Source organism: Lineus longissimus, chromosome 15 (assembly GCF_910592395.1).
Source record: "Lineus longissimus chromosome 15, tnLinLong1.2, whole genome shotgun sequence".
Lineage (NCBI taxonomy): Eukaryota > Metazoa > Nemertea > Pilidiophora > Heteronemertea > Lineidae > Lineus > Lineus longissimus.
In genome coordinates, this window is record NC_088322.1 from 10,609,328 (window position 1) to 10,623,898 (window position 14,571).

Sequence of the window (14,571 nt, forward strand, 5' to 3'; positions counted from 1 at the left end):
GAACTATAGTGGGTGCATAGAACATGGCACGCTCTCTGCATGGTGGCATATAGTCTGTGTTGATGTTGAATGGGGTACTGGCGCTGCGTCAAACAGCTATGGTAGTCTGGTGGTAGCAACCAGCATAAACCGGTATTCAGTATGATAACAAACTTCAACTCAATCTCACAAAACACTATCAACAGCCTGCTGAGTTTGTATCTGGAGTCAAAATCCCCCCCACCGCTCACTCTAATATGTTTTCATGTTTCTAGAGTTCTTATGACTGAAAAAGTCCAAAACTGTCATGCACCCAGCAAAACGTCTCAAGACACAAACAAGTTTCTTATCTACATGTAGCTGTCTCATGCAGCACACAGAAAAACTCTTCTGGACTACAAGTACTCTTAAGAATAAAGGGTTTTGAACTTTCACAAAAATTTTAACATGCACCCCAACCAGCAACAGTTTTTGATGGAATGAAAAAATCTTTCAGGTTTTGCATACGCCCAAAACCCTTTGCGTTTTAAAAAAATTTGATTTGGGGAAGCTCATAACCCTTTAGTTTTTAAAGTGTGTATGACACATGCACAAACCTACCCTTTGAGGGACTATATTTCACACAGAAAATAGATCTACAGAAGGCACACACTAAAGTACAGGGTTGTTTTTTTGGCTCTAATGAAAGTTTCCCTTTCGAAAAGGTTGTCCGATCTCCAGGCCCACTCCTGACTTCCACTACAATAGCCTATCATACCTAACATAACCTCCTGGTTTGTTTTATGAAGCAAACTCTGTCTTGTTCTAACTATGGATTAAGAAGACATGATCAAAAATGTCACGGCACTCTGCAAAAATGTACCAAACTAAACTTGAACAACAATCACAAAGAATTTCTCTCTTGCATGGCGTACAAGACTTCCTCGGCAAAAAATCTGCAAGTTCTCACCAAAAGATAAAATATATCCTTTTCCGAAATCGATACACCTTGGATTTGAGCATTTTACTAGATACCGTGACAGTTTAGATCATATGGTCACTAAAATACCGGACCTTGCCGCCTCGTCATATTTTTTTGCTTCCTATCCCACTCAACTCAGTAGAGAATGGGTAAATTGTGAAATGATTAGTATGGGAATAGATATCAACATGGAACTGGATGATATAATACAAGGAAGTATATTGGGAGCCCTCTTGCCCGGGTCACCTATACTGGTCTGCTGGGGCCCTCCTTAGTCCAATTGAGCAAAGATCATTGTATATTTTTGAACTGACATTCTGTTGACCAAAAACGATAGCATTTTGAGCTTGAGCGCTTACACAACTGAGGGCCCGTTTTCCTTGTCAACTCCCAACATCCAATGATCTTTGAACAGCTGAAGCCAAAGAGGGCAAAACGGACAAAGGGATTCTAATAGAGCAAACAGCACGCTCAACTTACCAACCACGTTGCCTGAAATTTTAAAATCACATTCTGAAATAATGCCACACGTTCCTAACAACAGGCGAAAAAATTACCAGGTGAAAAGGTGAACATGTAATTCAAAGGCCTGGTGTATCACTTGGCTTTAACTTGGTGGGACTGAAAGAAGATCAGTGTAGGAATGCTCACCATATCATCCCCAGTTGAGACGCTTCACCCTGAAGCTAAGATCATTGCCACCTATTGTGGTTAGAACTGCTGTTTAACTTTGCTTCAGTTTCGTTTTTCAAGAAGCAACGACAGTGCAAGAATGTTCCCAACAGTGATACTCGCAAACCTAAGATAGCTGCTACCGTTCCCAACAGAGACGCTCATGAAACTAAGATCACTGCTACTGATTTCTTCAGAAGGGAAAGGAAAGTGAGGCCTATGCATGTCTTGTACCTGATCCGAAGAATGCATGACGAACAGCGGTATACAGAACATAGGAGCCAAGAGTTCCTCGGTGGGGGCTGACAAAGGATTGCAATTTCCTGACAAGAATGCTTTGAATCGTTTGTACTAGGGACTGATCAGCTGGAGATAACCAGGCAACAACTTGCAAATTCAGGGTCCACGACTGGCCGCAACCAATTTAGTTTACATGTTTACCCCGGACCGCATCCCACATAGCTTCAACTCCTCAGAAACTCTCAGATTGGACATCATCCCACTAACACCACACAGACAACTCTAGATCTAGAGAGAGCCACAAGATGCCTAATTTATTACTTAGTAACAAACCCAGAACCATCCCTGATGTTGCCCACAAAACTTGTGCGTCAAAATCTGACATTGGCTGATTTCCCCAAAGTATTTGTATGCAGCTCATAAGACATCTGAAGAAATTATTAAGCAGTTGAGCGGATAATGTGGAAATCTGGCTTTATCAGGGATAGGGCAGTATGATATGGAATGATGGTGTTGGTGGCAATCAATACCGCGACTTATTGTCGCATATTAATATTGCCAGCCTGAATGTCGGATACCATGGTCCAGATGATGACGTGGGAATCTGGCCTTATGAGGGATAGGGCAGTATAAGATGCAATGATGGCTTTGGGGGCAATCAATACCGCAACATCCTGTCGCATACTAGCCTGAATATGGGACAGTTACCATGATCGCTGAGCAAAAGTTGGAGAAACCTGGGGCGTTCCAGACAGAAATATGGCATTGGTGCCAATCAATACTGCTATATCTAGTTCCATGTTATGCCTGCCTGCAAGTTGGTTGTTTTGATGTTGTTCCTATCAAGCACACCCAAGGGACTAACAAATGTGGTCCTCAATTGAGGAGTGCCCAGATTACAGAGGTCAAATGTTTGTATTGCTATTTATAAGAAACCTACACCAGCCATGGACCTGCACAAAACTGTCCCACACCACACATCAAAATATGGACGCCACCAGACAGTTGCACAACTCCGAGAATACTTACTCTTGCTTTTTCTAACTGTCCTACTGCCTGGCGTTCCGTCTCGCGCCGTGTAGCCTCCCGTTCCTCGTCTAAAGAGAGGTCCGAAGAGGGCTGGCTATAATTTGAGTCGGCAGAACCCTGCAAAACAGAGAGAGGACAAAACATTAGTTCCGAGAGAAACTTGGCAAGATTTTGAGAGAAACTTGGCAAGATTTTGAGAGAAACTTGGCAAGATTTTGAAAGAAACATGACAACATTTTGTGAGAAACTTGGCAAGATTTGGAGAGAAACGTGGCAAGATTTTGAGAGAAACATGACAAGATTTTGTACAAGATCTTCAGAATCTAAGAGCCGTTTGGTTTACATAGTTGCTTTGGCTGTTTCAAGATTGCGTGTTAGAGCCAGTGCTGCAATGAAAAAAGGTGAAATAGGATTTAGTTTTTATCTGACAAGTGGTTTGGCTTTACATCGAGTTGGAAGAACCATTAATTTCAAAGGCATCCTTCCTGTAATTGGGGTCATTTTTCATTTAATACCAAATTACCTAAGGGTTAATACAATTCTTATGATTCTTGGTATCCCTACTTGAAATTCAAAAAGCTATTCACTGAATTGATGTTTGGGCTTGGCAATTCCGCCATAAACGCTCTTCTCCTTTAATCAATACTGCTTCCATATGCTCACTGTACATGCTACAATCAACCCACACACACACAAGTACACGCCTCTAAAACGGTACACAATTTTGCAATGAGGAGCTCGAGCGACAGAATGATTGCCTGACTTGAAATGAAATGCATGCTCAAGTTTCTCACTTGGTAGGGTCTTTAACCTGCCCTGTGGCATAGTTACCGGATACAAGGAACCTTTTAAGTCTCATTCGAAGGACTGTGAAGAGCCAGGAATGTTAGTTCCTTGAAAGCCATGCCGGTTCATCCAGAAATACAATCCTGGGTTCTCCCCGGGATCGAACCTGGGCCCTATTGTGTGGTAGCCAGCAGTGTTAGCCACTAGACTATGAGGCTCCTCTGATGGGGCTATTCCAAACACGGGCTTAACAAGGGTTTTCGTAACAGATGGACGTTAAAAAACTCTGCAATCACTAGCAACAGGTGGCATGATAGAATTAACCATAGAAATTGCCCACATTGAAACAAGGAGATCATTTTACCTGCTGCGGCACCTGTCGCTGTGTCGATTAGCAACACACTAGGTCACAACCAGAAGGCCACGATCAGACCACTTTCGCATTGGAAGGCCATATATGGCGAAAGTCATTCTGGACAAGTATGGTAGGGAGGTTTATAAAAGCACGTGCAAATCCAAGGCAGGGGCTGCACCAGACGCACGCCCCCCCCTGACTCCTGAAATATCTTTGAAATTGACAAAGAAATTTTGATAAACACCAGGAACTTTGATGATCAATGCAGTGCAAGCTCCCTCTTTTTCCGGCCCCTGGATGTGCCCCCGACAAGCATGAACCGACACCACCACTGGCCAAGGAAATGTCAACATACCCCATTCACAAGAAGCGTATTTTTGCCCTCGATATTAACGACTCTGCCAAACTTGAGATAATCCGGTTGACTTCGAGTGGCGACCGGCATTTTCAGAATTTATCACAATATTTTTATTCCAGGGAAAAGATCTCACAGAAGAATTGACATGTTATCCATCAGAGAGTCAAACACATTTCTAGTTGATGCCAAATTAGCGTTCCAGCACTCCGTCCCAGAAGGTACTCTAACGCACATGTTTGCTCTCGGAATCACATGACAATAATATTCGCCAATTATAATTGGTAAGACCAATACATTCTGCAGAGTCAATTGCTCATTACTGAATAAAGCCTACCGTATGTTTCATAGGCCTTTATTGAAGTCGGCTTCAAGTAGTTATGAAATCAATATCCAGTTTTCGACAGCTATCGTTCTGTAAGCATTTTATAGGCCAACTAGGTGTGTCGCATTCTGACTGTGCAAAATATTCAAAATTTTCCCCAAGGATGTACGCAATAAAAATATCAAGTGTTATTGATCCAACTCTGTTTGGGTGGGCCTGAAACTCCCTTCTCATAATCTAGGCCTACTTCAAAGCTTCATGTATTTTCTACATAGCCAATCACGTCCCATATACCCAAACTCTTTCGTTGACGTCAAACATCGATTCATACACCCTCTCCCATTGCTTCCATACAGAAAATTCGGAACGAGATACATACTTACTCGCTCAGAAACATGCGTAAGGAGGATCAGTCATGTTGTAGGCCCTGCTTGCAATAATGCTGGAACGAAATTTCCCCATTTGACAAATCCACCCACCCATGACCAATCAGCTGTCCCGTGGCAAAATTAACCACAACAATTCCAAGAACAGAAGCTTGTTTATACATGAAATGACGTCAGGTAACGTGAACCAGCTGAACTTGTATATAGGGCCTAGTGTGCGTTACCATCTGCATCAGGCCAAACACAATTAATCATGGGCATGGTCAACATGGTGGCAGGGTGAAGTGAAGGCCTTTTTATCACGTCATGCCAAGATGTCATTGAGGTTTTGCAAAAACCCGTCTCAAAATCAAAAGATTGCGGCAGAAAATCATACCGAACCCTAAGTTATTTGATGATCTTTCTGTTTCTTACCATTAAACCAATTTTAGACTCGGCAAAACACCTTAATTCGTTTGTTTCTGTGCATTGGTCAAGCGTGCCATTGGAAGATTTTTTTCTGGATCAAATGGTTGGATCACATGGGTGACCTGACCGCTGACCCGAATTAAGTTATCAATCTGCTCCACCCCTCCCAGTGTCTCCAGATTTGTGAGTCCTCATAAGCAGATGGACGAATAGTTAACTGAAGGTTTTCAGGTGAGAAATGTTAAAGTAATTTGCTGCGGCCTGCGTGGCAGGTGTCTCAGGTGACCTAATTTGATGAAGAACAAAATCTAAAATCATTACGGATATTGATATGTGCTTGTAACTTGTAAACCAACAGCAACATAACAAACAAACTGGGCTGAACTACTGTCAAAGGCAATTTTCATCGTGGTGGCCTGCGACAATCATTGTTGTGATTAGCAATTAAAACATTGCTTGTCTACAAGTAAAACGAGTCATCACTGGGCCTGACACTTATGGCAGGTTGCTGCGATTGCCGATTTTGGTTGTCGCAGGCGCCGTTTACGATCACTGCAAACAAAAGATTTTTGTTGTTGAACCAGTGATCGGTGAATTCAGGGCTAAGCAGAGATAAATACGCAACAGCAATAACTCCAATGGCACCTGACACCTCTAAATCATTAATACGCTCCCCTCGCTTGATCTATTTCTGACGGGATTCATCGCATACACAAAATCCAATGAAAGCACTATTTGCGTTGCTAGGGAGGATTGTCCTGGAAACATAGCTAGCATCAGATGTATGCAGAGGGGAAAGGCCACCACTGGTGGAACTCACGAGACTGGAAACAAATAAAATCATCGATTCTAGATCTGAAATCGTTACCTGTTACTCTAAACCCTGGCATTCACACAAACGACAAACTCGTTTTTATTTTTTTTCTTAAATTCTTGGGCGGGGTTCAAAAACCAGCTATCAAAGTGATCTTTTATGTCTTACCTGCTTGACAATCTTCATGGTGTCCAGTATAATCTCCTGTTTTCCTCTCCCTACTACTACTACTATAGGACATGCTCCCAACGGGATCCATCTATTGATCAACTACGTGAAAAAAGTTCAAAATCGAACGACTAGCTTTTAGCAGATCCCAGCATAGACGGAATCCGAGACTATCAATTTAAAGCTAGTGTACTCCTGTCAGGTTCAACACAGAGTCCTTTGATGGTTTTTTTGCGACGCACACGTAACGCCGAGGGTCCAACTTAGCTGTCTGAGTAGATGATATAATTCTGCTAAAACTGCAACCACTGTTAAGTTTTTTAACCGTACACGAAGTTCGAAAAGCCTCTTCGCTGAATATTGCAGCAAAGGGTCCAACGTTGCTGACAGTAGACAGTTCTAGACGGCTCTAACTGCAATCACTGTTCACTTTTTTTGGCTAATCCGAAGCAGCAAACAGTACACTGCACATATATCAACTTACACATCTGATGCCGAAGGTGCTATTCAATGTATGTTTATCTGTTCTTCACCTATCTATATACAGCTGCTACATAGGTAGGCCTAATATATATCCTCGAGAATTTATTGTATTAACACAGAATCACCTGTAGGCTGACCTAGAAATTCAACTCTACAAGTGCACGTGGACTGAAACCGTGTGAGTGACCTTGGTTTCTAGACGAGGTGAAGGTGACCTGGTGAGGTCAAGCTTATCCCAAGGTCAAATTGTGATCTGAAGTCAATGTTTCCAAAAAATGTCAAACGTGATAACGATTACGTTATCAGCACTAGTTGAATATCATGTCCTTCCAGGTAAAGGTCAGATTATTATTCAGATGGGTCAAGGTTAAATGCAGCACATAGTTGCCTAGGATTAGGTTTAACCTAGAATCTAGGCCAAATGTAGCACTTTTTAGGTTCAGAAAGTTATAAGAGCCTACACAGCAGGCAATTCATGCAGGCATCAAAATCAGGAAGATGAGTGAATACCTGGGTAGCATCCAGATGCACCCAGACGATGATATTCGTAATTACGAGATGAACAGCAGATGTAATAGCGGATAAAAGTCAGGTGGAATAACGGCGATTATTCTGCCCGGAGTTAGTTCACATCACAGATAGACACAGGTGGCCAGCGCCCTCAGTAGTAAGACCCGTAACTCTTCCTTGCATAGCAGAAGCTGAATCGAAATGAGAATGTATAAATCTAGGTGGGGTCCATCAAAAACCTGCCGATCAGAGAATTTCTCAGAGAACCCAAGCCCCAAATCACTCCTTGGCCATAAAAGTTCTCAAAACCTGAAAAGTATTTCGATTCAAAAAGTATGTTGAAATAAAACTACGTCATTAAAGATTTAGAATTCAACATTTTTCAAATTCCCCCCGAAGTTCAGCAAAACCTGAACATACTAGAAGTGCATTTTTGCAAAAACAAACCCACTTCATCCTTTCTCCACGGGAACTCAAGAAGGCAGCTGTTACAGCTGTTGTGACAAAAAAGCCACTCGGCAATCGATTCGAATGAAACACAATGAAGTTCAGGTTGCACTGGAACAGTGTGACAGACAAAAATCACGAGGAACAAGAGTACATGGTTTTTTTTAAAAAGCCGGCTGAACAGCTTCAGCATAGTACCTGTCCAGTTTCACCTCTAAAACCATGGGTTTGATTCCCAATCAGAATCCTTCCATTTCAGTATTGTGATATAGAGGTGGGGTCTCTTTGAAATATATTAGGAATTACTGCTGAGGCCCCGGTTTCCTCCTAAACTACATACCAACCTGCCCAGAGATATTTACCATGCACATAACTGAGGAGTGTCTCCAGAAAATACCTGGCCAACACTTGTAAAAACAGATGGAATACAGAAAGTGAAATTGAAGGGCACATCATTTCCATCTGTTTCTACAAAAGGACAGATTTCTCCAGAAAGACGCCAAGATACGGGTTTGTCAACTACATGTAGCAGTAGACTAGACTTATAGATTGACCTGTAACCATTTGACCACCCCGAGCCAAATCTGACCAAAAATGCCTGCCTAAAAACGAACCCTAACATCCATGGAATACCCCTTGCGCCAAAATCGAGAACAAACAGTGATAACAGATGCCAATCCTACAACACAAAATCACCCACCCAGAATACCAAACACCGAGTCGATAATTTGAATGAACGCACAAGCCATCAGACTACACGGCTAGAAATATTGGACTGCCTGCGACACACTGCATACTTTATCACAGAACTCTCCGATAGACGACGGCGGATATTTCCTGGAGGCCGCACAACGCCAAAACAATGATGATATTCCACAGCCAGAAAAAGAAGGAATATTCCTCGATTAGGAAGTCCAGTTTCTCCCGTTCGTCGTCAATGTTAAGAATCACCATTACGCCATCGAACGTCGCACAAATTGTCAAACGAGATTTTACGTATTGCAAGAGATGGCCGTACGCGGCTTGTAGACTAGCTAACTGAATACATTATAACATGAATAGCATGAATATGTTGATAATATATGATGCTCCGTTCAATGCTAGTGTCGCTATTGTACAGCGGAGGATATGAGGGCTATTGGTTTTATGGATGGAGCGGCTATCTTTGTAGCTTGGTAAGGCTATATGGGTTTAACCCTATGCAGAGGAAATCCTGGAGTGGACTTGGCTATTTTGTTCAAATTCGATAGAATGTTCGAATCGCAAAATGAATGGTACTATCCAATGATTCAGGGCTTTCCAATAAAAGTTTTGACACTGCTATTAACATGAATATGCTGATGAAAGTGGAACCTCCCCTCGTTGATACCTCACCAGCAGGACACTTTCTCTGTCGGAGACAGTGATATTTGTCCCATATAGGTTGTAATAACGTGATCTCTTTAATCAGGACACCTTTCCCCTAAGGGTAGCATTTGCCAGTCCCTAGGGTGTCCTTGATGGAGGGGTTGGGGTACCAGAAGTTGCTTCACTTTACTTGCCTTGATTTTAGGACAGAGACTGGCCATAGTACCCATTGGAGCTAACAGCTCGCTACTTTAAAACGTGTTAAAGGAAAGACTGTCCCAATAGTAGGCCAGGTTGGCACTTATATTTATTCAGATGTGGTGTAGAAGGTGCTACTGAGGACATATGTTGTAAAATGTGTAAAAGCAGTTTGTAAAGCGTGTCTATATTTTCCAATACTTGATTCATGATCTACACATGGGCTCTGATAACTTTACATGGTGGCCTGGCATCACCTGGAAACAATCCTCCTTTTCAATCTGCGAACAATTCAAGTACAACACTTGGAACAATGGTATGTCAAAACGAATTCTACATCACTAATATTATTCAGCAAGTCTGCATATTATAGTCGTTGGTGCTATAAAATGGCTACACCTCTATCGTAACCAATATGCCTGGATGCACCATACATAAAGGTCATGTTAACAGTGAGATCAGCGACTGATGGTAAATGCATAAATGCCACCAAGAAATTTATATGATCATTGACCTGTATATTATTTCTCTTTTTTCAATGTTTGTTATGCCATTTCAAAATTTGCCCATAAAACGCCATGATAATTTAATCATTTCATGAAGGCCGTTTGTGAATTTGCAGCTGTTCTGGTAAGGGCTTGCATGTGGATTTCTGGGTCCTGGACTTGGCGCCAGGTGTCAGCACTAGTCCTGAACCGAATATAAAGAGTTTGGAACCACAATGAGATAATTATACCTATTTTGAAAGTTTCTGAGTCCAGGCACTATGCTAAAGAACTACAGAAAACACAGAAATATTTTCAGATATTTATTTTTCCAAATTTTCTGTAAATGCTGAAATTATTATCTCCTTCAGTAAATTTCATTTACAATAGTAGGACTCGGTGCCAAAGTTACTGTAATCTCCGATTGAGCAAGCAGACCATAGAGAGCATCTGACACCATTTTTGAGGACACCATTTCTTTATAAACAGTGCAATCCTGCACCTAGGTTGCCAAAAGCAATTCCTGGTGAACTGCTTGGCTTTTCATCCCACAATGTCATCGCAAACTCTGTCCCACAACGCCTGAAATGCAATTTCTGTGGCATGGCTTATTGCTTAGAGACTCTTACTTGCATAGACAGTAAGCCTGGCAGTATTCCATCATTTCTAGGCCTCATTCCTCATTCCCAGGATGTCTGGGAAATGTGAAAGTCTGGATGACAACCACATGATCTTTTGTTTACATTTGAAAACATTGCTCTGTTATCTCTATTCAGCTGACAATGGCAAAATATGGAATCGATAACGAAATGCCATGCACACCTAGCGTTTTGACTACTGCCAATTTCTCTGATGTGACTCAGCGCCATATTTGAACAGGCGCCCACTAATTGTACTCAATATGCTGTTTCCAAGAACTCATCCATTATGAAACCTCCCCATGAGAGTCGAGTAAAATAAAATTGTTTGCAAAGATAGGGCGGTCTAAGCTGCTACTGATTGCATTATGGACGAATAGTGAAATCAAGTTGATTAATAAATACTGTGGTATATCTGCAGGGTAAGCTATTGGCACTATACGGCAGTAATAGCTGCTGCAGATTCCATTATGGACGATTGGTAAAATCAGTTTGTTAAATACGGTGATATATATGCAGGGTGAGGTATTGACACTCATCCGATGGCAATATCAATAGCTGGGTCTCAACTCGGATATTGTTAGACAAATAAGCAATACTGGGCAATTGATATGACAATGCAGCCTAATGCCAGCCAGACAAGTTCACATTTATCAAACCCAAGCCAGTGGTTAAAAGATGTGTCAAACGCACTTACACTCATACCAGCCAATTTACACCATTTGACCTCAGTCACCTTGAAAAGTAGGTCAAATCAAAAACCCTAAATATATGTGATGTATCCATGCTGAGTACCTACCATACAAATTTCATCAAAAATGAATCAGTCATAGGCAACATATCACATTTTTTAGTATTCACTTTTGGCCCCCTGGTGGCCAAATTAAGAATTGCACATGACTGAAATTCAGTTTCAGAGATCACCTGACCTAGAGGGGTCACATGTACCAAAATTCAATTTCATAGCTTTAGTATTTAAGGAACCGGTCATTGTCTTGTGAACTGTTCATGGACGACAGACACTGCGGTAAAGTCTCACAAATTTTAAAAGTCAATGTGTTGCTCCTGTTGGACCGCCAAGGTCTCGCCAGAAATGACCACCACATGGCAAACCATCAGCAGCCGGTTCTACTGGTAGATACTCAGCCAAAGCAACCAGGAGCTTTAATTTAGATGCGTAGCCATGGAAACCGTGTGTATTGCCACGAATGCTACATCGGCAACGGGCGGCCAGTTGTTGCCTATCACATGGTGTGTCACACTGGTATGTAAATACTTATTATATGTCATTTTGTTGGGTCTTACTCTCGGCTCTTTGTGAGGGTAAATGGCGGGCGGAAACACTGCGGTTCAGAGAGGTTCTGTTGCATTAGTTTCTGAAATTTTGGACAAGGTACAGAAGTTGTTGATGGGGTTGTGTGGTAAGACCTTCTTATTACATATCTGGTGGGTCACAGGTTCCAACCAAACATCTCAACTCACCCTACCATGGCATTAGGGGATTAAATATTTATGAGGAGCTCCTTGCGAGTCGCAGATATGTGACAATGCCTTTCGGATGGGTTTTAAACTCTTCACTGGGGTAACTGGTGGGTAGAAACAATACATATTTGTTTTAAGTCGAACAGTATGTAATACCCCTCGGCTTGGATTTACAGTTTGCAGGTCATCTGGTCTGGACTGGTCATCCTTAGGTCATGCTCAAGATGGTTCTTATCACAAATAGAAGACTTTCAATAAATTTTACCCCATGATTATTTCAATTTGTCAAAATTCAAACTTGTTTCTCTTTTTCAGCACTCAATTCAGCTCCGGGTGTGAAATCAAAATTGTTTACATGTTTGTATATCGCAAGCATGTGTCAACTGGGATTAGGAAATTACAATGATTTACGTCAGTGCAGCACGTAAACAAAACAATAATAAATACTTTTGCATATTTCATCAGAATGTACCCGGATAATGCTTCAGAAAACATGTTTTTTTGAATTGATAATTTGTTTGGAACCTTTCTTCATGACTATGACAAGGTATAAATAAGTGACTGAACCTTGAGTGTAATTTAGGAACGAAACAAGGGCTTGCTGTGAGAGGATGTACAGTCCAAGTCACAATTGACATCCTTCCTGCTTCGTGTTAGTTACGCGCAACATACGTGTGAGTTGCATGCCGAGTTGTGCGCCAACGACGCACCAGTGACGCGCCTATCTCTCCATGTTTGGCATGTATTACGCACGACCTACGCGTTGGGTGGCCAACGGCGTGAAATAAGGGATGTCAATTCTGATTCGGACTGTAAGGTTCTGTCAGTCCTGAAGGTGCCTTACTATAGAAGTTCCACTCAACTTGTATAATAATGAAGCAACAGTCCTTGTGGTAAACTAATTATACAATAGCAATTAAGATTTATGCAACGTGATATTAGAAATGCAACTAAGGTAAACAACAATAATTAGGAAGTACTTTTCACCAGCAAGGGCAGATACATGGTATTTAGTTTCGTTGGATACAACGACACTACTGAGAAATGAGATGACATTTGCAATCCAAAACAAATACACATAATTGCAACTGCTACTTCCTGAATACCTCCCTCTACGAGAGACATTGTCAATTTCACCTAAACTTCGTCATTTTAGATATACTGGAGATGTATATTGTATTGACAACCATACACCATAGTCAGCAGTCGAACTAATAAACATGAACTACGACTGCCATCTGTCTGCACTTGGCTGAACCAATATCCTTCGGGTGATAAAAGTCATGACATGATCTCTGCTGTCAGAACAGAATAAGTACAGACCCATTGCCAGCTTTTACGGCAGCGGGTGGGGGACAAAACCCCCTTTCTTCCTTGATATCTCCTCTAAAAGGCGTAAAATCTGCATGAAAACTAGTGAGAATTGGTGGGTAATGACCCCCTCCTGTCAACCAAAGTCCTATTGAACCTTTCTACTGGGAGAGTAGAGCGCTTTGAGATGGTAGATTGTACATTGAAAAGCTAAAAACTCACAATTATTTCCATGTTGTACGACTGGAGAGGAAAGATGGCCTGCCAAGTTTAAAATTATTACTTCTAAATATGCTCTTCATGATATTAAACAACCAAGCACCATTTATTATTACAGTTTACTTAACATAGTGACATTGGCTAGGCAAGCATGTCATCTGTGGTTACATTATATCATAAGGTCACTCATGGCAAAAGAGCAAACAAGTCAGGCCCCTATCATAATTAGCTTGAACATATAAACCATATGAAAAGTGTCAACATCTGTTGGTTTGTGTGTTGTATCTTGTACATTGATCAGTGTGTTATTCTACTGTTTTTGAAGGCGAATTGATCACAAGCACTATTTCACCTACATGTGCAATCTGCGACATTCATTGTCAAATCAGGCAGACACAATCGGATTTCTATATACTCCCCTTACTGCCAAATGAAACTACTTGCTTCTTTGTCTTCTAAGTAAAATGCGCTTTTGTGCTGACTTATGTTTATCTGAAGTAGCCTCTGGAATGCACCTTGGTATTCAAATCATGCAACTTTCCGCACAAAAAATCCTATTAATCGAAATAATTGCCACGATTGACTTATCCCAGATGGATTATCCCACAGTACTGGTAATCTGCGTCGCATTAATCACAATATGAGAACTCACATGACACCCATTAACCTGATGAATCAGACGTTTCCATGAAACCGGCCCTTACATCGCAATTCAGCTCTGGGATGTAGGAGTCATGCGCCTGTTGTCAATTTCATGCAATTTGTGAAATAAATAATGCATCAGGAGCACGCTGCATCCTTTAGTCACAACCAGGCAATAGTGTGGCGAGTCTGCGTCAGGCGCGAAACCAAGAGGGGCGCACCAGATGCACGCCTCCCTTCATGAAAATATTTTTATTTCACCATGAAACCTTGCAACACGTCAGAAATTTTAATGAGAAATGCAGTGCACACCCCTTTTTTCTGGCTCTTG

The 14,571-nt window shown here is 41.6% G+C and overlaps 1 protein-coding gene across 13 annotated transcripts in view; it reads right to left on the reverse strand.

Annotated features, from left to right (window-relative positions):
* Positions 1–14,571, reverse strand: part of LOC135499913 (voltage-dependent L-type calcium channel subunit beta-1-like) — a 56,444-nt gene that overhangs the window by 21,391 nt on the left and 20,482 nt on the right. For 9 of the 13 annotated variants that reach the window (XM_064790956.1, XM_064790955.1, XM_064790954.1 and 6 more), the window contains one exon: positions 2,882–2,998. In XM_064790956.1, the coding sequence (XP_064647026.1) occupies positions 2,882–2,998 (117 nt within the window). Of the gene's footprint in view, positions 1–2,881; positions 2,999–4,377; positions 4,565–6,478; positions 7,663–8,618; positions 8,928–14,571 lie in introns of those variants that run through there. The other 4 variants (XM_064790962.1, XM_064790960.1, XM_064790961.1 and 1 more) reach the window with 3 other exon arrangements.